The sequence below is a fragment of the Eptesicus fuscus genome, chromosome 3 (genome assembly GCF_027574615.1).
Source record: "Eptesicus fuscus isolate TK198812 chromosome 3, DD_ASM_mEF_20220401, whole genome shotgun sequence".
Taxonomy (NCBI): Eukaryota; Metazoa; Chordata; class Mammalia; order Chiroptera; family Vespertilionidae; genus Eptesicus; species Eptesicus fuscus.
In genome coordinates, this window is record NC_072475.1 from 42,472,695 (window position 1) to 42,488,869 (window position 16,175).

General features: G+C 45.7%; 1 protein-coding gene across 1 annotated transcript in view; it reads right to left on the minus strand.

Annotated features, from left to right (window-relative positions):
• The window catches only part of LOC129148291 (ATP-binding cassette sub-family C member 5-like), an 8,369-nt gene extending 1,117 nt beyond the window's left edge, over positions 1-7,252 (minus strand). Inside the window, exons 1-4 of the mRNA XM_054713086.1 lie at positions 6,646-7,252; positions 2,711-2,782; positions 1,596-1,720; positions 1,404-1,476 (exon numbers count right to left, since the gene is read on the minus strand). Of these exons, the coding sequence (XP_054569061.1) occupies positions 1,404-1,476; positions 1,596-1,720; positions 2,711-2,782; positions 6,646-6,990 (615 nt within the window). The 5' untranslated portion in view covers positions 6,991-7,252. The remainder of the gene's footprint in view (positions 1-1,403; positions 1,477-1,595; positions 1,721-2,710; positions 2,783-6,645) is intronic.
• Between the last annotated feature and the right edge of the window lie 8,923 nt (positions 7,253-16,175).

Here is a 16,175-nt window from a genome sequence, read left to right on the forward strand (position 1 = left end):
CATCATCTGGCCTCACCACCCCCTGGACACCCTACCAGTCCATTCTCTATGGGCAGAATGAGCTTTCCAAAACATTAAGCTAACCATGAACAACCTTCCTTAAACTCTTCAAAACCCCTGAAGGATAGAATTTAAACAACCAAACTTGGCATATGAAGTAGGTTCCCAGCATCTCTCAGCATCCATTGCCAATCCCCCAGCACACCCTGGGATAGAAGCCCTTAAATTGTGGATATATTATGAACACTCATGACTAATGTCACACCTTCTCCTGTACTATTCCTGCTCAGTTCTGGCATCCTCTCCTCTGCAAATCCCCGCCCCCCCCCCCCCCCCATCTCTTCCTTACTAACACTCAAAAGAAAGCGATTCTTTTTCATCGGCTTGTTTTGAGCCTCATGTGTGGGTGTCCCATCCTCTCCACTTAAGCTTTCTGAGGGTGCAAGTTATTGTCTTATTCCTTTACGTTCCCAACACCCAGAAGTGTCTGCACATGCAGCTGGCACACAAGCACCTGATAAACATCACTAAAAGGACAAGTGAATACATCCATTGTAAAATGGTAACGGGCCCTGTAGTTTTAAAAAACCTCATCCTTAAAAAAACATTCCGTTAATGCAAAGGTTTTCAAACTTGAGCAGGTATCAGAATTACCTGAGGACTTGTAAAAACAGGTTTTTGGGCCCCACCCCTAGAGTTTCTGATTCAGGAGGTCTGGAGTGGGGCCTAATAATTTGCATTTCTAACAAGTTCCCAGTGTCACCGAATGCTGCTGATCTGGGCACCTTGATTTGAGAGCCGGTGAACTAATTAAACCATTCACCAAACCTGGTTTGAGGGATTTACCTGAAGTCAGCTGAAACCTAAGTGCCAGCCCCAAAGACCTCCAGGGCAGCTCATGGGCGATGTCTCAGGACTCAAAAAGCCAGTTTCAAAGACACAGCTCTGGAAACTACTCCAGGGCAGAGAACCAAAGAAAGGGATTTGTGGGCGGCCTCTTCCTTTCTAACAGGAGAGGGCTATCTGCAGACTACATCTGAACAAGGAGGTTGTTAGAATGAGGTTCAAGAAAGAAGCTCAATGTGCACATGCTTGACTCGTGGTTTTAAAAATGAGTAGTGCAGAAAACACGAACTCTGAACCAAAAATGGGATTTTGTTTAAAATCCACCTGACATATGACATATTTATATGCTTAAAACAGGTAGTGTTGATATGCCAGCCACAAGGCATAAATGCTTTCCTAACATGAAGTACCAGTGAAAGTGAATCTCACTGTGTAGGTTTTTCTCCCACGCATTTAAGATGCACTCCTAGGAGGTGACTCCAGCAGAGCCCTGCCACTCATCTCCCAGGATCCTCTCTGCTACATACACGCCCCCATCGGGAGCAGAAGGCTTGTACCTCAGTCAGATCACTGTTGGGGAGAATGGCCAGGTCAGGCTGCAGGCAGCAGCTGTTCAGCACAGAGTTGTATCTGAAGAACAGAAAGAGACCCAGCATCAGGGACACGGTTGGAGTTGAGCCTGTGGCTTGGGTGCCTTGTGTCTCACACAGCCTAGACAGAAAGCATGACAGAAACCAAGCATTTCTTGCCTTTCTTCATCAAATTCCTTCCCAAAAAGGATGTTGTCTCTCAGCGTGGCATTGAGGATCCAGGCCTGCTGGGCCACATAAGCCAAGGTTCCACCAACTGCAATGCTGCCCTCTACAAGTGTCATCTAGGGAGACAGACACAATCCAATGGCATCACAATGCAAAACCATCCCCCTAAAGCCAGCAGAACTCCCCACATTCCACAATGAAGTTGAAAGTTTTGGCAGTTTCCTTGGTTGCTTTTTGGACCCAAAACTAGACCCCACCTTTGTTCCACAGAGAGCTTCAACAGCAAAGAAAAATCAAAGGTCTCCCTGCTTATGAGCGATGGGAGCCCAGCCGACCCATGACTTGAACGAACCAACACTTCATTCAGCAACCTATGGGCTACTTTACAACCTTTCCTTCTAAATGCAAACGGTTTTAATTAAGGGAGGCACAAGTGGAAGGCCCTTTCAGAATCCCCTGGGGAGGATGCTGTAAGGATTTACAGCCTCAATTTTAGGGCAGGCCAACTCATCTACAGAATTATTCCAGGCTATTAGCTAGATCAGCTGCTTCTGTAAAATGAGGATCAAAGGGGGGAAAAAATCCAGTTCGACATCAACTAGTATTACCGAGTATCCATACAACGATGGTGAACCCTCCCCTCCAACATGAAGAAACTGCATGATGACCTGTTCACTTGGAATTGTTTTCAGTCATGGTAATTGATATGAATTGATTTACCCATTTTACCTTCTTTCAGGGTTCCTTTTGGGACTGATCATTGACAATTTGTCTTGGGTGAGGGATGCTATAACTTGGAACAAAGTCTCATTGACCAGTCTGTGTAGTCCTTGCACATAACGCTTGTCCTCTCAAACACTGTAATATACAGTGTCCACATACAGGTGATCACTAAGCTCCCTTCAGACACAATGCTGTGAAGGGGTGGGAATGTAGTGGGGAATGGGGGTGGGGGGGGGGGCAGGGAGATGCGAATGAAGGGTTCATTTTGTTTCTACTTTTCCTGATCCTCTCTAGGAAATAAATTCAGTTTTTCTGAGGCCTTTGCTAAGCAAAGTCCAGAGAAAAAAAGCAAAAAAATGCCAAGGACAATAACAAAATCTTACCTGGCCTAAAATGGCTGAGATAAGAGAGGTTTTTCCACTTCCCACACTGCCACAGATTCCAACCAGTTTACCCTGGAAGAAAACACAGAGTGAGAGGGAAGGTCATTCAAGGACTACTGACCACTCACCTCCAGGGACTTCCTATTTCTTTGAGGAAAAACACATTTAACTACAGTCCATTAATATGGAAACTGCCTCCCTGATCACCAAGCAAGTCACTTAACTCTTTTCTCTCTCTCTCTCTCTCTCTCTCTCTCTCTCTCTCTCTCTCTCTCTCTCTCACACACACACACACACACACACACACACATATTTTAAAGTGACTTGAATGCCCTCCAAACAACCACTAGTTATTTCCAGTGGTCTCACCTAGGACCATCTCCCCGTCTTGGTCGTGGCTTTCAAGAGCTGGGAGCTTTTCATTCTCCCTGCAGTCTAGCTCTGGGTCTGTGTGACGTGCTTCTAGTTAGTTGCTAACTTGATAAACACATTAGAACCCAGCACTCCCTACTTCCAGTGATGTAGGTAAACATTTCTTTACCACTGCCCTCGGTCCAAGGCACTCTAATGTTCTCCTGGGTTAACTGTTCTCCTTGCCTCCTTCGTGTTTCCCTACATACTCTTCTGAATACAGAAGCTAGAATGTTTCTCTCATCTACACTAATAAAAGAGAAACATGCAAATTAACCATCACTCTGCTACGCCAAGCCATGCCCACCAACCAATCAGGAGAGAGTATGCAAATTAACCCAACCAAGATGGCGGCCAGCCATGGAGCTGGAGCAAGCAGGAGGCTTGGGTTGCCCCGGCAATGGAGGAAGCCAAGCTTCCCGCCTGCCCTGGCCTCCGCTCAAGGCTACAAAGTTTCAATTATAGAAGATAAATAAATCCTAGATACTTGCTTCCAGCTGGCCCGGGCCTCCGCTCAAGGCTACAAAGTTTCAATTATAGAAGATAAATAAATCCTAGATACTTGCTTCCAGCTGGCCCTGGCCTCCGCTCAAGGAGGCGCTGAAAAAAAAAAAAAGAAAAAGAAAAAAAGGAGGGGCTGGGACATTGGGTTGCCGGGGGGTGATCAGGCCAGGATGGGACGGCAGGGGCCATTGGGGATAAGCAGACCAGCAGGGGGGCAGTTGGGGGTGAGTAGGCCATCAGTGGAGGTCAGTTTGGAGTGAGCAGGCCAGCAGGGGGACAGTTGGGGGCGAGCAGGCCAGCAGGAGGGGCAGTTGGGGGTGATCAGGCTGGCGGGGGGGGGGGGCGGCATTTGGGAGCGAGCAGGCCGACAGCGGGGGGAAGGTGGGGGTGAGCAGGCCGGCAGGTAGAGTGGTTAGGGGCAATCAGGCAGGCGAGTGGCTGGAGCCAGCAGTCCTGGATAGTGAGAGGGATGTCCGACTGCCGGTTTAGGCCTGATCCCTGTAAACCAGCAGTAGGACATTCTTCAAGGGGTCCCTGATTGGAGAGGGTGCAGGCTAGGCTGAGGAACACCACCCCCCCGCCCCCGTGCACAAATTTGGTGCACCAGGCCACTAGTATATATATATATATATAAGTCAGGTGACATCATTCTTCTGCTCCAAACCCTCAATGGCTTCTCTTTCCACTCAGAGTAAAACCGAAGTCATTACAGGAGGCTCTGCACCTAGCTCCCTGTCTGCCCCTGGCATCTACTACTCTCTCCTTTGCTCACTCTGCCCCAGTAATAGGCCTCAGGGTCTCTGCAGTTTTGTCCTTCTGCCTGGAATGCTCTTCTCCCCCAGATATTCACATGAATCATTCCCTTACCCCCGCAGGTCTTTCCTCAAATATTACTTTTTAAAGGAATCCTTTCCCTCAGGCAACCTATTTACATTGCAACCACCTGCTCCCTGCCCCAGCACTTTCTACCACCTCTTCTTCACAGCCCTTACCACCCTCTGACATACAATATACAGTATTCTCCCCTATCCATGGTTTCCCTTTCTGTGGTTTTAGTTCCTTGCAGTTAACTGTGGTCCAAAAACATGACATGGAAAATTCCAGAAATAAACAATCCATAAGTTTTAAACAGTGTGGCGCTCTGACCAGTGTAATGAAATCTCATGCAGTCCTGCTCGGTCTTGCCCTGGACACGAGTCATCCCTTTGCTGAGATCTACTCTGTATACACTCCCTGTTCATTAGTCACTTCGACTCTTTCCACATCTCTTTTCATATCAAAATGCTTGTGTTCTCTTATTTTACTTAAAAAGTGCAAGCATAGTGGTACTGGCAACTTAGATATGTTAAAAAGCAGCTGTAAAGTAAGTGCTTCTTGTAAGTGAAAAGGCAAAAATTCTCGACTTAATAAGGAAAAATTATATGCAGAGGTTACTAAAATCTATAGTAAGAGCAAATCTTCCATCCTTGAAACTGTGAATAAGGAAAAAGAAATTCATGCTAGTTTTGCTGTCCCACCTTAAACTGTAAAAGTTGTGGCCAAAACCGGTTTCGCTCTGTGGATAGAGCATCGGTCTGTGGACTGAGGGGTCCCGGGTTCGATTCCGGTCAAGGGTATGTACATTGGTTGCGGGCACATCCCCGGTGGGGGGCGTGCAGGAGGCAGCTGGTCGATGTTTCTCTCTCATCGATGTTTCTAGCTTTCTATCCTTCTCCCTTCCTCTCTGTAAAAAATCAATAAAATATATAAATATATAAATATATATATATATATATATATATATATATATATATAAAACTGTAAAAGTTGTGGCCACAAGTGCACGATAAGTGCTTAGTTAAGATGGAAGAGGCATTAAAGTTGTGGATGGAAGACATGAACAGAAAACATATTCTGAATGACAACAAAGTGTTGCGCCAAAAAGCACTGAGCTACATGAAGCCTTCGGCAAGGGATCCCTGAAACAAGGGACACAAGCCATTTCCTGCAAGTAAGGGATGGTTACACAGATTCCAGAATAGGTCTGGGGTGAAAAATAGAAAAATTACTGGAGAGAGACCCACCTAATTCACTTACCTTTTATTTATTAGAGTATAGTGCAAACTGCTGTAGTTAGTTATTATTGTTAGTCTCTTACTGTGCCTAATTTATAAACTAAACGTTATCATAGGTATGAATGCATAGGAAAAAATTACCAGGATTCAGCACTATAGGTGGGTTCAGGGATTTACAGGTTCTTGGAACATATTCTCCACTTGTTTACTGTCTTTGCCACTAGAATGTAAGCTCCAAGAGGGTGGAGGTTTGACTGTTTGGATTTTCCCTGCTAGACCCTAGCCCTACAACAGTGCCAGCAGAGTTGGTCATGAAAAAATGGCTGTTAAATGAGTGAATGTATAACTACATCTGAGACCCTGTGTATGAAGTAGCCCTCAACATGGTTCTGACTCCCAGTCATATTCTGTACTTTAAAAGCCTTGAACCAGGACTGTCTGTTCCAGCCACTCCCTAAAGGAGGGCTGCTGAGAGACTCCAGTCCTGTGTGCCTGGGCTGTGATATCACACACCACAATGATCCTTTACTTGCGTTAAAAATAAACAATTATAACCGAATTGTCAATAATAATAACAACACTGAGAATTCCTATTATGTTCCAGGTTCTGTGTTGTGACTAGCCTGGGGGTAATGAGAAGCTTACACAGAGCTATAATAACCAGAACTAACTGTTACAGCTCACATACAACTACAATCAGTAGAAATCTATTCAGGGCACAATCGTGGAAAACCCACTTGAATGTTTCATTTCCTTGCTTATAAAATGAGTATCTCATGAGACTAGTTGTTATTCATTTCTACTGTTAAACATTCCTCTTAGAGGTGGAGCTGGCTGGAATTGCTCATTGATTCAAAACCACTCCTAGCCATAAAATAGAACTTTGCTAAAAGGAATGGCAGCTGCTGCTCGTGCCACAACAGACACCTGGGAGACAGCCAGGGTGTGGGGAGGCCCAGCGGTTACCTCTTCGATTTCCAGGTCGATGCTGTACAGTGTCCTCTGCAGGCGGAGGCTCCCCAGGGGGACAGGCTTGCCCTCTTCCTCGTCGGGACTGGGCCGCTCGTTGCTGTTCAGGAGGAGGTGGCCCTTCTGCTCTGCCAGCACCGCCTGATGCTCCGTGCGCTCCAGCTGCCTCACCTTCTCTTTCTTGGCCCTGGCAGCCCTCTTGTCTTTTTTTGTTTTGGGGGTCAGCTTGGGTGAGTTCTGGATACTGGAGTGGCAGGAGTCCCATGCCAAGGTGGCATTTTTCATCTCTATCTTGATGTGAGGACTGGCTGGGTTTTTCTTTATCATGTGAACCTCTTCCATCAGAAACAAACTCTGATAGGAGTTGTGAGAGAGGTGCAAAGATGAGACACTGGATCAAGACCAGGGAGACAAGCCTAGGGCGTACACTCATGTAGCAAAACACATCAGGCTATACAGTGGAAGAAAGCTGAGGGCAAAAGGTAGCTCATTAGTGTAGCCCAGCCTCAGGCCCAGCGAGAGGTCACGGGGGTTGTGGGGACACCCTCAAGGAGGAACAGGACCTTCTCAATGGCCCAACACTCTACACTACCAATTACATGCCACACTAGTTCTTCGTTTTCTACCAGTCTATGTGACCAAAGGGCATTTAACTAGCCCATATGCCGGCCCTTGTTCTCACCCATGAGTTGCTGAGTAGCAGTGGGAAAATGCAAGCAGAAAAACCACAGGGCGTGCTGCTCCCCTACACAGACCCTCATCACTGCTTCCCTTCCAGACCACCCCTGCTCCCCTACACAGACCCTCATCACTGCTTCCCTTCCAGACCACCCCTGCTCCCCTACACAGACCCTCATCACTGCTTCCCTTCCAGACCACCCCTGCTCCCCTACACAGACCCTCATCACTGCTTCCCTTCCAGACCGCCCCTGCTCCCCTACACAGACCCTCATCACTGCTTCCCTTCCAGACCGCCCCTGCTCCCCTACACAGACCCTCATCACTGCTTCCCTTCCAGACCGCCCCTGCTCCCCTACACAGACCCTCATCACTGCTTCCCTTCCAGACCACCCCTGCTCCCCTACACAGACCCTCATCACTGCTTCCCTTCCAGACCGCCCCTGCTTCCCCTACACAGACCCTCATCACTGCTTCCCTTCCAGACCGCCCCTGCTCCCCTACACAGACCCTCATCACTGCTTCCCTTCCAGACCGCCCCTGCTCCCCTACACAGACCCTCATCACTGCTTCCCTTCCAGACCGCCCCTGCTCCCCTACACAGACCCTCATCACTGCTTCCCTTCCAGACCACCCCTGCTCCCCTACACAGACCCTCATCACTGCTTCCCTTCCAGACCGCCCCTGTAGAACCTCAAAGCCTGTGTGCTTCCCTCACCCACAACATGGCACATGTCTGGGGAGAGGCTGAGCTGAGACGGTGCCTAGGCCTAGCTCGCTGAGGTCAGAAAAGGGCCTAAAGTATAACTGACGGTAGAGTACTCCTTCTTGCCAGTAAGTCTCATGCCTTCAGAATCCTGCCTTGGAACTTGTGGAAACTCAAACCACCAAAGGAAGGGACTTGCGTGGAAGTGAAGGTTATTTCCCTCAGAAACATCCTTGGGAAGAGAACACGACTTTCCCCGCTCATCCCCTGAGTCCCACTGAGTTCTGTTGGGGGAAGAAAGCGGGAACACTTCTGAAATCAGATCTGAAACACTGACCGAAATAAATCTCAGCCCAGGACTTCGATGTGCCCATGTCTTTGAACCCCCTTCTGACAACACTCTTAAACCAGTGGTCTTTTCTACAGAATGGTATCCCAGTTGGAGTCCCAATATGATTTTTTTAAAAATCTTTTTCAAACAAAAAAATGTAAAAATAACATTAGAAAGTCTTTATGTTATGTATGTATTTATTTTATTTATTTATTTTTTTTAGAGAAAAGATGACTTTTTAGGGCCAGAACTCTCCACTCAGTTACTGAGAACCCCCGACTATGTTAAGTGTGCAGGTGCCATTAAATGCACCATACAATCCCCTTCCCAAGCTCTTTCTGTTGGATCCGAAACTTCTGAGCCTGCTCTTTTCCTCCCTTAAATTGCCAAGTCTCCTTATTCCTATCCCCTAATCTTCCTAGAAGTGGCATGGTTCTAAGCCTCCTAGATTAAAAGAAAACAAAATTAAATTGCCTAGATAATCCTCACACTTAGTCAACCCCAGGTTTCGTCTCTGAAAACAGCTGTTGGTTTCATTTGGTCACAGCCTTCCTAAAAGACTGAGCTAAGAATAACTTGTCCAATATTGTCACCACCTTCACACAGTAAACGAAGTGTTCCCATCATCTCTCCCCTGGAGAGTTACTAAAGGACCTCTTACACCCCAGTGGATTCTGTAGAAACATGCTCATGCAGCTAGTTTGCACTGCTCCTGCCCCACGGTTCCTTCCCACAGGCTCCCTGCAGCCCCGCACTCCTCCCCGGATTTCAGCTTCGGGCCACTCCGCCATGAGGTGCTGAGTCCGAACACTTGAATTTATATCTACTTGGATTTGCACTTGCCAGAACAACAGAATCTTCGAGGTACAGAAACCATGAGCCTTAACTTTACCACAGGACACCGACCATCAAAATACTACTCTTATTGACCAGAAGAATCAACTCAGAATGTATCTGCTAAGCAGAAGAAGGGACTACTCGTAGGGTTGCCAGGTAACATACAGGATGCCTAGTTAAATTCTGATTCCAGATAAACAATGAATAATTTTTTCAGTGTGTCCCGTGCAATTATTAAATGGATGTCCCAAGTTTTTATTTGCTAAAGCTGGCAACACTATACTGGTGACAATCTTATCAGGAAAGTCACAAGGTGGCTTCTCGCTACCTTTCTACAGGTTATTATCCTAGGAGGAGGAGAAGGGGGAGGGAGAGGGGATAGTGGAGGAGGGAAGAGAGAGAAGGAGGTTGAAAAGGAGGAAACTGCAAGAGAAATATGATAGAAGAGGATTGAAGTCTCATGGGGAATATAATAGAGCTGTGGCTGATTGTGCTTCCTTTATTAACTCTGAAGCTTCCTGGATAGAGGAAAGAGCTATGAGAAAAGCCACCTGCTAATACAAGTTCTCTCTAATAAGTGAAGAGAGCTCTCGAGAAACAAGGAGAGAATAAATCTATACCACAAACTCCTACTTCTTCATCTAAAATGCCACCAAACCCATTCACTAACAAGAAGGTGGGGCACATTTATAGGTGAATCATTTGCTTTCTTCCATGACTGAATATTGTGGGTTCAGCAAAATAAAGCTCTAGGTACCATGAAACCATTTCTCTTTACGTATATGGCTCTGGCTCTTAGCCTGCTAGCAGCCAGGCTGGGGTGAGGGAGGGCAAGGGCTGGGGTGCATTCTTAAACAAAACTCACCTAGTTAACCATAAATGAGTAGAATATCATTTGGCAAGTTCTTCATTCTTCTTAAAAGGTAAACCCAATTTGTTTTCTCCTGAACGTTTAAGGTGATGGTATTAACCCCTCAAACGCCTGAGCCTCACGCCTTCTAGCCACAAGCACTGCTTGTTTTGATGCAGAAATGCAAGAGCTGCTTTCTGCAGTGGCTCTGTCCAAGAATCCCCGCCCACACAGGTGCTGTTCCTTTTCCTTTTTTGAAAGTATTACCCACTTTCAAACATCCACCTCACCCCACCCTCCCAAATATACTTCCCTCTTGCATTATTCTGGAGGCACAAAGGCAGGTCAAGGCATGATCCACAAACCCTACCAGAAAAACCCTGATACTTCTGCATTTCTCAACATGATCTAGTTTTATGACTATCATGTCACTGGAGTTCCTGCATCATGAGTGGCAACCACAGGCCAGGAACAGGGAAGTATCAAAAAAGGCTGAGCATGCCCTAGCTGGTTTAGTTCAGTGAATAGAGCATCGGCCTGCAGACCGAAGGGTCCCGGGTTCAATTCTGGTCAAGGGCACATGCCTGGGTTGCTGGCTCGATCCCCAGTAGGGGGTGTGCACGAGGCAGCTGATCAATGATTCTCTCTCATCACTGATGTTTCTCTCTCTCTCTCTCTCTCCCCCCCCCCCCCCATCCCTTCCTCTCTGAAATCAATAATATATATATTTTAAAAAGGGCTTAGCATATTGACCCATCAAAATGAAGCACTTTGGTAGAGGTAAATGGTAGGTCAAGGTAAGAAAAAGCTGACAGTCTCCCGACAGCTCTGATCCTCTAGGTTTGAATCACTGAAAAGGCCCAGTAAGTTATGACATATATCCATGTCAGGTCCAGGCAGAAGGGACTAACTCTGAAGAGAAACACTGAAATCCTGGGAACCCAAACCTAGGTGGGCCATCCACAAAAGGTACAAACTCATTTATCTGAAAAGGTAACTAGCTCCGCCCCGTAAGTCAGTCTTCTCCACTGGCTCCTTCCTTTTCCCTTTTCCCCCTCCCGCTCCCCTCCCCCCGCCCCCAGGCATGGCCCCTTTCTTACCAACTTGCCAAAAGGCTGAAGGTAAACAAAAGCCAAGTGCAGTGAGCCTGTGTGACCCACTGGAATAAAGGTAGGTAGTTTTGTCAGGGACGGGTCTTGAGGAGGAGGAGAGGGAGCCACCTACCTTAAACCTCTCGGCAGCAACCGATCCTTCTGAGAGGGATTTTACTGAGAACGGAGTTACTTTCAAAGCAAAAGTCATGGAACTGAAGACAGTCACCACTGTGAAAGCCTGAGAGGAGGAAGAGAGCAGAAACTGAGCCTTACGAGGCCATACAACCAAAATCCCAGACACCATCCATTTCCCTTCAAGTTCAGCAAGGCTGCAGCTTCACTGTCAAATGCTGGTATGAGACAGACACCTTTTTTAAAGGTAGTTTTTTTTTTTTTTTAAATACATATATATTTTATTGATTTTTTACAAAGAGGAAGGGAGAGTTAGAAACACTGATGAGAGAGAAACATCAATCAGCTGCCTCCTGCAGACCCCCTACTGGGGATGTGCCCGCAACCAAGGTACATGCCCTTGACCGGAATCGAACCTGGGACCCTTGAGTCCGAAGGCCAATGCTCTATCCACTGAGCCAAACCGGTTAGGGCTAAAGGTAGTTTTTATGAGATCTTCAATTAAAATTCTCAGTAAATCTGAACCGCAGAGTGATCTGTATTTTCAGAATTAAACCCAAAGTTGAATTGTCGAAACACAGCCCATCCATTCTTTGTGCATTATGGCTGAATCTTCACTCTTCCACTTCTCGGTTTAATCACACAAATGAAAAAAAATGCCTTCTGCCCTAACTAGTTTGGCTCAGTGGATAGAGTGTCAGCCTGCGGGCTGAAAGGTCCCAGGTTTGATTCCAGTCAAGGGCATGTACCTTGGTTGCGGGCACATCCCTGGTAGGAGGTGTGCAGGAGGCAGCTGATCGATGTTTCTCTCTCATCGATGTTTCTAACTTTATCCCTCTCCCTTCCTCTCTGTAAAAAAATCAATAAAAAATATTTTTTTAAAATGCCTTCTGATTATTGGGGGAACTTCCAAATCCAAAAACAAGAGGATCAGAGCATCTGATTTTCCCAAGCCCCGAGGGCTCACTGACCTGTGATGCTGTGAGATCGAAGCCAAGAGACAGGTGAACAGAGAATGTTACCACGCTGGCAATCACTATCACGATGGGAGCCACACCAACAGTGATGCTCTGAAAGTACCCGGCTTTTTCCAATATCCGCCGCTCCTCCGCTCGGATTTCTAAGAACAAAAAGGAAGCCAATCTCTAAAAAGCAAGCTAGAAAAAACAAAAAACCACCCTGCAATATTGCTCCTCTGTCACCAAAAAAGACATGGGAGGTCTTTAGCCACACACAAGATTTAAAACAAAGACTAGGTCACTAGGACTATCAATTCCTATCATTAATGCTGGCACACAGGCCTGAGGTTTGAAATGGATCAAATCACAGGAATGAATCTGACAACAAACAGTACTAGATATCATCACAAGGATCATCTTCTGCCTAAGTCTGATTCTCCTTGCAAATTTCTTCTGTTATAAACACATGAATTATATCTGCAATTGGCAGTTTTGCTTGCTGATCTGGCTGTTGTTTATTTCTTGTCTAGGTACTTACAGAAAAGACAGTACCACAGTAATGGAGAATGAAAAGGAACTACGATCTGCTAGAGTGCCTACTATAAGCTGACACCGAGATAGAGACTTCCACACAAAAAGCAGAAGGATGAGTGAAATACAACTTTCGTAGGCAGAATGGTTTTCTTAAATATTTGCAAAACTGACACCCTTATTCACAGAGCAACCCCAGAGTACTGAGACCGTGACATAGGAAGTATGATAATAAAGTGGTGAGGTATTTTTAAACTTAAAGAAATTTGTTTTGAGATGCTATGCACTGACCTGAAAGGTATGACCACTGCTCAAGACATTGGAAACTAAGTACCTTCAGCTAGCAAATTAGTCATATTGAGAACTACCTTCAGCTACCAAATTAGTCATATTAAAAAAGATATCCAACTCATTGCTTGAACATTTATCATACACCTTGTCCAAATCTATCCTGAGCAAGAATGCTCTTTTCAAGCCAACACACACAGATGAAGATACCAAAGTCAGGGGCTGAAGGGTGAGTGGAATATCAGAAAGATTACAAAACGATAGACCTGAGAGTCAGAGGGCCCATCAGCGGTCACCCTGCTAACAGCATGCTTGGCAGATGTCCACTTAGCATCCATCTGTTCCATTTTAAGGGCAACAAACTCACTACTTAATGAAGCAGCTTAATCCAATGCTGCACACTTCCGAGTGATCCTGCTCTGGATGCTGCTCACATAAAAAGCTTAGGAACTGGACATAAGGTTTTTTTTAAAATATATTTTATTGATTTTTTACAGAGAGGAAGGGAGAGGGATAGAGAGTTAGAAACATCGATGAGAGAGAAACATCAATCAGCTGCCTCCTGCACACCCCCTACTGTGGATGTGCCCGCAACCAAGTTACATGCCCTTGACTGGAATCGAACCCGGGACCCTTGAGTCCGCAGGTCGACGCTCTATCCACTGAGCCAAACCGGTCAGGGCAGGTTCCTGAAGGTTTAATCAACAAACCAAGCAGTGAAAATTAAACAGCTTCCTTGATCTGAACACTGTACTTCTATTCAACCTAAAATTGCATTTAACTTTTTAGCTGTATTCAGGTTAGCTCACTCTGAGGTTATGGTCAATTAACAGAGCTTTTATACTAAGATAAAGTTTATGTGTAACTATATCTTTTTTTTTAAACTCTAAAGTGTCTAAATATATCCCTCTTAAATTTCACCTTTCTTAAAGGCCCACCATTCAACTTTTGTTGAGATCTCTTTGAATGCCCAGTCTATGCTAATTATTCCTCCAAGCTTTGTGGCTTAACAGATAACACATTTATGTCTGCAGTGAATTTATGGATCATGATACGGCCAGGCACTGAGAATCTCGTGACTTAACATAAATTAATTGCTTGAAAATATAAAAATAAAACAACAGGCCAGAAACCCCATGAGTGAGTAACAGAGCTAGGTCCAGCCATCGTGACCTATCGCCCAGCGCTTCTCCCAGCACCCCTTTTCCCAGGGATCTCATGCCTAACTACCTCTGGGGTACATGCACCCACAGAGCACAGAGAGCAGCAGAGCTCTCAGCAGCCACTGGATACTGTTTTCTGTGATGTCCTCATGTCCAGACCCAAAAATTATGGACAGGATGAGAGTATAGACAGGGATCTTTGAAACTGAATGAAATGCATATAGCTAGCTGAATTATTTCATTGGTGGGGAAATCACAGTTTTCTCAGGTCTCAATTTCCTCATTGGTGAGATGAAGTCATGGGTACAAGTCGCTAAGATCCCTATCAGTGTAAAGTTCATCCTATATAATAAAAGGCTAATATGCAAATCGACCAAATGGCAGAACGATTGGTCGCTATGACGCACAGACCTCCAGGGGGCAGACACTCAATGCAGGAGCTGCCCCCTCATGGTCAATGCACTCTCACAGGGGGAGTGCTGCTCAGTCAGAAACCAGGCTCAAAGCTGGCCAGCACAGCGGCAGTGGTGCTAAGGATGTCCAACTGACAGCTTAGGCCCACGCCCCCAAGGGCTCCTGGATTGCAAGAGGGCGCAGGCCAGGCTGAGTACACGAATTTCGTGCATCCGGCCTCTAGTAAGATATTATAAGAACTTAAGTTACTGAGATTCTATGACTTTAAGGTTCCTAGTAGCTAAGGTGATCTGGAAGCAGAGAAACCTGAGTCTTTCTACCATATGCACATATGAAGTCTGTAAACTCACTTTGAACACTTTGAGAAATTGCCTTGACCCAGGCATACATTTTAATAAATTTAATGTAGGTGAGAACTTCATTCATTTTCTGAACACGGTCATCTGTAGTAGTTACACATTTTCTCCTGAAATATGCAGTGATCCGTGATGTAAACATCTGAAAGAAAAAAGAGATGTTATGCCAAAATCAGAGCTTATCAAACGTTTAAGAGCTGTTTAGTCTCTCTGGGAAATAAATGTTTAAGATTATTATAAATAAAACGAGTGTCATGTAGTTGTATTATCTTTAATAAAACTGGTCCTTTAAATTAGAATCAAATATTTAACTCTTATCCCTTTGTAAGAAAGCTAAGACAAATATTTGTTCTCATAGTAATCACAGATATTGAGTGCTGTCAAATGGAAGTAGGAGGACCCTATCAGTACCAACATGAGACCGAGTGACTCAAACACACTTGTGTTACCTGGGGGCAGGGTGCACCTGCTGGTTTTCTCCTTCACTCAAATTCTCTCTTTTTTAAAATCTCATTAGGACCACTGCTAATGAGGCTCCTATTCAAGCGATACCTTACTTCCTCTCAAGTCCAGATTCTGCCTGTGTGGACTGAGCAATGTCTAGCTCCTTCTAAACTTTTCCAACGTAGGACCAGCTTTGAGGAAATTTCCAATAAGAGATGTGAAACTTCAGTGGTGCCTACTATACATAACCCAACGGAAGTAACTTATCTAACAAGATGCTGCCAAAATACAGCAAGGAGGCTTACTCACCATTGCTGGATAAAAGAGGATAAAAATGGCTGATCCCAGGAAGCCTGTCGGTCCCAGAATAAATACATTATAAATCATGCCCATTATTGCAACAACAGGTCCTCCGGCCAGCAAGCTGCCCGTGGCGGCGGCCTCAAACATCCTCTGCCCGTCGTTGGAGCACAGGTTGACGAGCTAGGAGACATGGAGAGCAGTGAGCGGCCCTCTTGTCTCAGGAGGATACAGGACAAAGTGGGGACCTAAAGGAACGAAATAGCTCAAGCAGGGAGCTTTCTCTCTGCCCTGAAGCCAAGAACCCTTACTCACCTCCCCCACAGACTTCTCCTTAATGCTCTTTAACTTAAGGATCTTCTTAAAGGCCATGGTGAGGATGGCCCCCCGCAAGCGGACAGCAGTTCGGTAATTCAATGCCCAAGTCATTGCAATTGACCAGGA